This window comes from Salpingoeca rosetta (genome assembly GCF_000188695.1).
Source record: "Salpingoeca rosetta unplaced genomic scaffold supercont1.17, whole genome shotgun sequence".
Taxonomy (NCBI): Eukaryota; class Choanoflagellata; order Craspedida; family Salpingoecidae; genus Salpingoeca; species Salpingoeca rosetta.
Genome location: NW_004754917.1, coordinates 373,668 through 381,239, shown reverse-complemented (window position 1 = coordinate 381,239; position 7,572 = coordinate 373,668). Strand labels below are relative to the sequence as shown.

General features: G+C 55.6%; 2 protein-coding genes across 2 annotated transcripts in view; one reads left to right on the top strand and one right to left on the bottom strand.

The window, feature by feature from the left end:
* PTSG_06784 (uncharacterized protein) overlaps window positions 1-2,195 on the bottom strand; it is a gene marked incomplete at both ends in the record, with an annotated part of 8,223 nt that extends 6,028 nt beyond the window's left edge. Inside the window, 7 exons of the mRNA XM_004992125.1 lie at window positions 151-250; window positions 495-561; window positions 825-989; window positions 1,164-1,277; window positions 1,457-1,578; window positions 1,823-1,889; window positions 2,090-2,195. Of these exons, the coding sequence (XP_004992182.1) occupies window positions 151-250; window positions 495-561; window positions 825-989; window positions 1,164-1,277; window positions 1,457-1,578; window positions 1,823-1,889; window positions 2,090-2,195 (741 nt within the window). The remainder of the gene's footprint in view (window positions 1-150; window positions 251-494; window positions 562-824; window positions 990-1,163; window positions 1,278-1,456; window positions 1,579-1,822; window positions 1,890-2,089) is intronic.
* Window positions 2,196-3,655: 1,460 nt separating this feature from the next.
* PTSG_12484 (AGC/AKT protein kinase) overlaps window positions 3,656-7,572 on the top strand; it is a gene marked incomplete at both ends in the record, with an annotated part of 4,564 nt that continues 647 nt past the window's right edge. The window contains 13 exons of the mRNA XM_004992124.1: window positions 3,656-3,853; window positions 3,942-3,979; window positions 4,118-4,211; window positions 4,385-4,521; window positions 4,752-4,834; window positions 5,202-5,320; window positions 5,495-5,576; window positions 5,794-5,888; window positions 6,038-6,149; window positions 6,378-6,463; window positions 6,686-6,792; window positions 7,002-7,152; window positions 7,445-7,555. Coding sequence (XP_004992181.1) covers window positions 3,656-3,853; window positions 3,942-3,979; window positions 4,118-4,211; window positions 4,385-4,521; window positions 4,752-4,834; window positions 5,202-5,320; window positions 5,495-5,576; window positions 5,794-5,888; window positions 6,038-6,149; window positions 6,378-6,463; window positions 6,686-6,792; window positions 7,002-7,152; window positions 7,445-7,555 — 1,413 coding nt within the window. The remainder of the gene's footprint in view (window positions 3,854-3,941; window positions 3,980-4,117; window positions 4,212-4,384; window positions 4,522-4,751; window positions 4,835-5,201; window positions 5,321-5,494; window positions 5,577-5,793; window positions 5,889-6,037; window positions 6,150-6,377; window positions 6,464-6,685; window positions 6,793-7,001; window positions 7,153-7,444; window positions 7,556-7,572) is intronic.

Below are 7,572 nucleotides of genomic sequence, written 5' to 3'. Positions count from 1 at the left end.
CACGGACAGACAGGCAGACAGATGGGGAGACAGATACACATACAACGCACGCATACACAACACAACCCACGCATACACAACACAACCCACGCATACACAACACAACGTGCGCACACATTCTCGCTTACATTGGGGTGCGCTGCCACCAACGGGTCCACTCTCGTTTGAGCACCAGCACTCCTCTCCGCCCTCTGCACCGGCAGTGCCCGTAAACCCGAGGCTGAAGCAGTTTGCGGCACATTCTTTGTACCTGTACCATGCGTTGCAGCAGCGTGTGAAGAAGTTGGGCTGGACAAGCACAGTGCCATGCACGATAGAGCCAAACGACAACAACAACATGTAACACACACACACACACAAACACACACACACACGCACACACGCACACACATGCAAACACGCACAAGCACACAAGCACACAAGCACACAAGCACACACACAGACAGCCACACACACATACACGAGCACACACGAGCATGCGAGCACAAACGCACGAGTAGGCGTTGTCGGCCTTCTGCGGGAGCGTGCGCGGCTTCAGTGTGTCCACAAAGCAGCCGTAATCTTGGAGTACACCCAGCAAGTGGACAATCGCACACACACATACACGCACACACACATACACACACATACATATATGTGCGAGAGATAAGGAGAGGCAGTGAGCAGCAGTCAAGGCCAATCTGTCGTTGCAGCCGGTACGAACACGTCACAGCACCACGCGGATCAAAGCGTGTCGCAAAATGGGGCGCGTGATGACGGACACGTTGGTGTTGCATGGCGATGGTATTGCGATGGCACTGGTGTGACAATGGAATGACACCCACCGTTCACAATTTCGCAGGTCAGCGGCTGTGCTGTTGTCCGAGGGTGTGGGGTGGTGTATGGGGTGGCCGTCGTCGTGGTTGTTGGTGGCGGTGGCGGTGCCTTGCATTGGCCGTTGCAGTTGGGGTGACTCCAGGGACCCTGGGGGTCCTCAACACACTTGCCGCCTGCAGCAGACGACACCGGTGTGCATGATGTGAGCAGCTGTAAACACACAACCACACACAGTCTACGCACACGCCACGACACACAAACACACACACAGGTGTCCACACATGTACGAACACACACACACACACACACACACACACACACACACACACAATGCAACACGCACATACCTGAGCAAGAGTAAAACTTCTGGCCAGACGTGCACTTGAAGCTGAACTGGCTCAAACGTGAGAGGCCACCGCACTCCTGCGTGCTGTCGTCCCTGCATGTCTTGTCACACTCGGCTGACGAGTGGATGGCGGTGTGAGAAGCGTAGACCGAAGACATGTTCGTGACACGGACAGACAGGCAGACAGATGGGGAGACAGATACACATACAACGCACGCATACACAACACAACCCACGCATACACAACACAACCCACGCATACACAACACAACGTGCGCACACATTCTCGCTTACATTGGGGTGCGCTGCCACCAACGGGTCCACTCTCGTTTGAGCACCAGCACTCCTCTCCGCCCTCTGCACCGGCAGTGCCCGTAAACCCGAGGCTGAAGCAGTTTGCGGCACATTCTTTGTACCTGTACCATGCGTTGCAGCAGCGTGTGAAGAAGTTGGGCTGGACAAGCACAGTGCCATGCACGATAGAGCCAAACGACAACAACAACATGTAACACACACACACACACAAACACACACACACACGCACACACGCACACACATGCAAACACGCACAAGCACACAAGCACACAAGCACACAAGCACACACACAGACAGCCACACACACATACACGAGCACACACGAGCATGCGAGCACAAACGCACGAGTAGGCGTTGTCGGCCTTCTGCGGGAGCGTGCGCGGCTTCAGTGTGTCCACAAAGCAGCCGTAATCTGTACAGCAACGCGTACGACACACGTGTGTCAGCTCAACGTACGGACACCCCCATGTCCATTGTGCGGACAGCAAACAACACCAAAACAAAACAAGACGGCACACAGACCACAAAACAAACAACACACTGCTTGCCTTATCTCAAAGCACCCTCGCACACCCTCATGCACACTGGCACCCTCAACCTGGCACAACGGACCCTTGATGATGGTGCATTCCGGTTGACCAGCAAGAACAGCGGCATTGTCCGAGGCTGCCAACAACAACAGCAGCGTCGACAACATCATCCACACTGGCGTCGCCATCCTCCTCTTTCTGCGGTGCAGGATGAGTCATCCACCCATCCACCTGACCACCCGGCAGCATAAAAGTTTTCTGTGACTCGACTGACTTCAGTTTTCTCGCAAGGCTGGGACTGGCTTGCTGGCGTTTGGGTAGGCAGGCGCGAGTATGCAAGAAGCAAGCGCGGGCGTGGCGTTTGCGGTGGCGTTGGACGTGGCGGTGGCGTTTGGTGAAGCGTTGTGTGATTGGGGAGGAGTGCTCGGTCATGGTTCGAACGAGCGTATGCGTTCGAACGGGTTGGGTCTGGCGAAACCTTGGGAAATGGATTGCCGTGTTTTGCGTGCGCCTCACGCAAGAGCAACCACGCATTGCGCCCCATCCACACTTCTGCGCATCTGACGTTGTTGGGCTCGCACCCACCACCACCACCACCACCACCACCACCAGCAGTGCACCTCACGATCAGATCATCCTCATCCCCTTGCTTGCTGCAAACACACGCAACAACACCTTTCCTTTGGCGGGCACAAGAAAAGGCGGTCGTGCACACAATCAATCAATCAATCACAGGTGTGTGTGTGCGTGGGTGTGTGTTTGCGCGTTTGTCAGTTCGTTCCCACCACCACCATCATCTGTGTCCTCGTTCATCATCGCTCGTTGGGTCTGCGTGGTTTCCTGGAATTGAACTTGGGGTTCTCTGCATCTGCATCCGGTGGTGCGTGCAGTGCACAGCTGACGGTTTTTTTTTTGTCTTTTGGTTGTTAACGTGTGAGACTGTATGGACTCTCATCACGGTGTTTGTTGTTTGCGTGTGGGCAGGTCTTCTTCATTCACATCAGGCGCTCCAACTCGGGCTTGTCTCCAAAACACGGTCTAGCGCTTCGGGCTGTTGGCCTCATCCAGGCTGTGTTTCACATGTGCGTTGCGTCGTTGTTAACGTCACACGGTGTTTGGTTTTCCCGCATCGCGCACCCTTTTTTACTCTCGTGTGTGTTGTTGCTTCGCTTGCCGGGCACACTTGCTTTCATCCTGCTTCGTCTGCATCTTCTGCAAACGCACACGATCAATCGGTCATCATCCTCCCCCCTGCTTTCTTCATCACCGCTCTCGGTGTCATCCACCTGAGCATCATTCTCACCTCCTCCTCCTCTTGCCTTCTTGCTTGCCGATCATCCCATCACACACCCCCACCTTGTCTCCCACCTTTGTTCTCTTCCCCCACCTCGCCGACCTGTTCATCTCTCCCCTCGTGGTCTTCCGTGGCCTTTCTTCCCCATCTCCTCGTTCCACGTCCTCTGTTTTGGCGGCCCCTTTCCCTCCCTCAACAACCACATCAACCACGTCAACCACAGTAGCCACGACAACGACAACCACAACCCATTTTGCAGCCTGGCGTATCGCTCACTCGCGCCTCGCACGTCCTCCTTTCCCAACCACACACTCCCTCCACCCCACAGCACCTCGCATCCGGTAACAGCTCAGCATGGATGGCACCACGGGCAAGTCTGCCAAGAAGTACCTCAAGGCGTTCTCCTCAAAGAAGAACAAGCAGAAGCAGGAGGCCAAGCAGCAGCAGCCACAGGAGGAGGCTGGCTTCCAAGCCCGCCATCAAGGCCTTCTCGACGGCGGCGACGACGCAAAGGCACGGCCCGCACAAGGCCAACAGTCGTTGCAACAGCAGGTACGTGCGTGTTTGTTCGCGCGCAAAGAACCGAGTGCGGTTGCTGTTGTTTGCATGTACTCATCGACATGTCTTGCGTTCGACGCAGGATGCAAGCAAAGGCTCGCACAAGAAGCTGTCAGAGCGGTTAGTCACGGACTTGTACTCTGTGTGTATGTGTGCGTGCGTGCGTTGAAAGGTGTGTTGCTCTGCCGTGCCCATACTATCCCGCTCCATCATTCGTCATCGTTGTGTGTCTCGTGTGCCCATTTGCCATCGCCGCAGGTCTGTCATCTCCATCTGCGTGAAGCAGGGTCGCAACCTCCCCGGCACCGCACAGTCCGCCCCCTTTGTAACCCTCGAATACCACGGCCAGCAGGTGTGTGTGTGTGTGTGTGTGTGTGTGTGTGTGTGTGTGTGTGTGTCTGTCTGTGTGTCTGTCTGTGTGTCTGTCTGTGACCGTAACAATTCAACTTCCATTTGACACCTCCCGCCCCCCGCCCCACCTTAACACTGCGTGTCTCATGTGCGTGCGTTTGTGCCGTGCCTCAGGTCCGCTGCCGCAGCGGGGAGTCGTGCAACCCCGTGTGGGATCAGACCTTTGAGCTTGATGTCACGCGCAAGGACATGCCCGTGTATGTGTGGGTGTACGACGCGGCCGTCTCCGCAGACAACACCATCATTGGCGGGTACGAAGCATGACCCGATGTGTGTCGTGTGTGTGTGTGTGTGTGTGTGTGTGTGTGTGTGTGTGTGTGTGTGTGTGTGTGTGTGTGTGTGTGTGTGTGTGTGTGTGTGTGTGTGTGTGTGTGTGTGTGTGTGTGTGTGTGTGTGTGTGTGTGGAACAGCACCAAGGTGGCTCGACACTGACACTCATTTTCTGTTCTTTACTCCTCCTCCCTGTCGTGCCTCCCAACAGTGGCGAGTTTATGTTCCACTTTGAGCCTGACACGAAGCAGGAGGTCTGGGTCCCTCTCACCGCCTCCATGTCCGCCAACACAGGTGTGCCTGTGTTTGTGCGTGTGCGTGTGCGTGTGCGTGTGCGTGTGCGTGTGCGTGTGCGTGTGCGTGTGTGTGTCCGTTGGCTTGTTTGTTCGTTGTTCAAGTGTGTGTCAACAAGTTTCGAAGTAGTAGGTTCACTTTTCCCGCTCTGCTCTGTCCAACCCCTTGTCATCACTCCACATCCCTCTCACATGCTTGCATGCATGCGTCCATGTGTGCTTGTGTGTGTGTGTGTGTGTTGTGTGTGTGTGTGTGTGTTGTGTGTGTTGTGTGTGTGTGTGTGTGTTGTGTGTGTTGTGTGTTGTGTGCGTGTGTGTGTGTGTGTGTGTGTGTGTGTGTGTGTGTGTGTGTGTGTGTGTGTGTGCAGCCGACGACCACGGTGCGATCCTGATCACGTACACATATGAGCGGCGCCTCACCACCAAGAGCCTCTCCATGGACGACTTTGAAATCCTGCGCGTCATTGGCAAGGGCAGCTTTGGAAAGGTGCGCGTGGCGTGTACATGTGTGTGTGTGTGTGTGTGTGTGTGTGTGTGTGTGTGTGTGTGTGTGTGTCTGGGAACAAACGAGTTTGCTTTGCACGCGTCATTGCGACGCCCCCCCCCCAAACATGCTGTACCCCATCGTTCTCCTCTCACCTTGCACGTCACTGCGTGCCAGGTGATGGTCGTGCGGAAGAAGGACACGAAGCGCGTGTATGCGCTGAAGAAACTCAACAAAGCGCATCTCAAGGAGCGCGGAGGTGCGGCACTTGTGTGTATGTGTGTATATATGTGTGTGTGTGTGTGTGTTTGTATGCGTGTGTGTGCTTGTGTTTGTCGAAGGGGGGAAGAAGGGGGGGGGGCGTATTGCTGACTGCGTCCTTGATGAGCGATTGCCGTTGCACACGCATCACATGTTCACGAACGGTACAACGTTCACCCTGCTCACCCTGCATGACGCCTCTGCCGCCACTGTAGAGATTGAGCACACGATGTCTGAGCGGAAGATTCTTGAGATCCACAACTCGCCGTTCCTCGTCTCCCTCAAGTTCTCGTTCCAGACGCCAGAGAAGGTGTGCAGGCTTGCCAGGTGGAGAAATAGGAAGAGGTGGAGTGATGGTGTGCGTGAACGTGAAGCGCACACATGCACACGCGCTCTCACTGTTTACCTGTCTCACACACGCTCATACTCACACACGCACGCCTGTTGTCCTGTGTACAGGTGTACTTTGTGCTGGACTATGTGAGTGGAGGCGAGCTGTTTGTGCATCTGCAGAAGGAGGGCTCCTTCTCCGAGGACCGCTCCCGCTTCTACGTCGGCATGCTCATCCTCGGTACACACGCCGACCGGGTGTTGCTCGCTGCTGTGCTTGCGCAGTGTGTGTGCGTGCGTGCGTGCGTGTGTGTGTGTGTGCGTGCGTGCGTGTGTGTGTGTGTGTGTATGTGTGTGTGTGTGTGTGTGTGTGTGTGTGTGTGTGTGCGTGTTTGCAACTTCGCTCACTTCGCTCACGCCGGTCCCCTCCCCTCCCCCTCCTCCCCCTCCTTGCCACTGCTGCCACCAGCGCTGGATCATTTGCACTCGCACCGCATCATCTACCGCGACCTCAAGCCAGAGAACATCCTCATCGACATGAACGGATACCTCAAGGTGCCCCCGCTGCAACCAAGTTGTTGGTGGTGCCGTTTGGTGTCTGGTTGTTGGCTGTGTGAACGGTGACTGTGCGTAGCTTCCAATCAATGAGACGCCTCAACGATGATGCAAGTTGCTCATCAAACACAAACACACACACACACACACATCGCGGCTGACGATCATGACTGCCTCCTCTCTTCTCTTCCCTTGTCCCCCCCCCTCTCGTTTGCACAACAGCTGACGGACTTTGGGCTGTGCAAGGAGGACGTGGGCCAGTTTGACAAGACCAACACGTTTTGCGGCACACCCGAGTACATGGCACCAGAGATTCTTCAACAAAAGGGGTACGCACGCTGTCATTACTGCTGCTACTGCTACTGCTACTACTGCTACTGCTACTGCTGCTGCTGTTGTTGTGGACATGCACGTGACCTGTCGGTTGGGGTTGCTGGTGGTAGGTGCATGTGCTCTTCTGTTTGCTGCCCCTTTACGTATCTCCAATCACACCGTACTCTCACCCCTCCCCCTCGTCATTTCTTCCCTGCATCGCCAGGTATGGAATGGAGGTTGACTGGTGGACGATTGGGACGCTGCTGTATGAGATGATGGCGGGGCTGCCGCCGTTTTACGACGACGATACGCAGGAGATGTACCGCAACATCCTCTTCAAGCAGCTCGACTTCCCCGCAGAGATCAGACCAGTGGTGAGTCTTCTGTGTGTGTGTGCGTGTGCGTGCGTGCGTGCGTGCGTGCGTGCGTGTGTGTGTGTGTGTGTGTGTGTGTGTGTGTGTGTGTGTGTGTGTGTGTGTGTGTGTGTGTGTGTGTGTGTGTGTGTGTGTGTGTGTGTGTGTGTGTGTGTGTGTGTGTGTTGCTTGGAGCTGATATCAGTGTTGACGATTGCCCTTTCGTTTGCATTCCCATGCTTTCCTGTGCCCAAACCACTCCCATCTCACCACGTCTCACCACGCACCGCCACCTTCACCACTTCTTCACCAGGGTCGTGATTTGATCGCTGGGCTGCTGCAGCGCAACCCGAACCGCCGGCTGGGACACCTGAGCGTCAAGGAGATCACCACACACCCGTTCTTTGCCCCGCTCAACTGGGATGTACGTTTCGCTGTGGT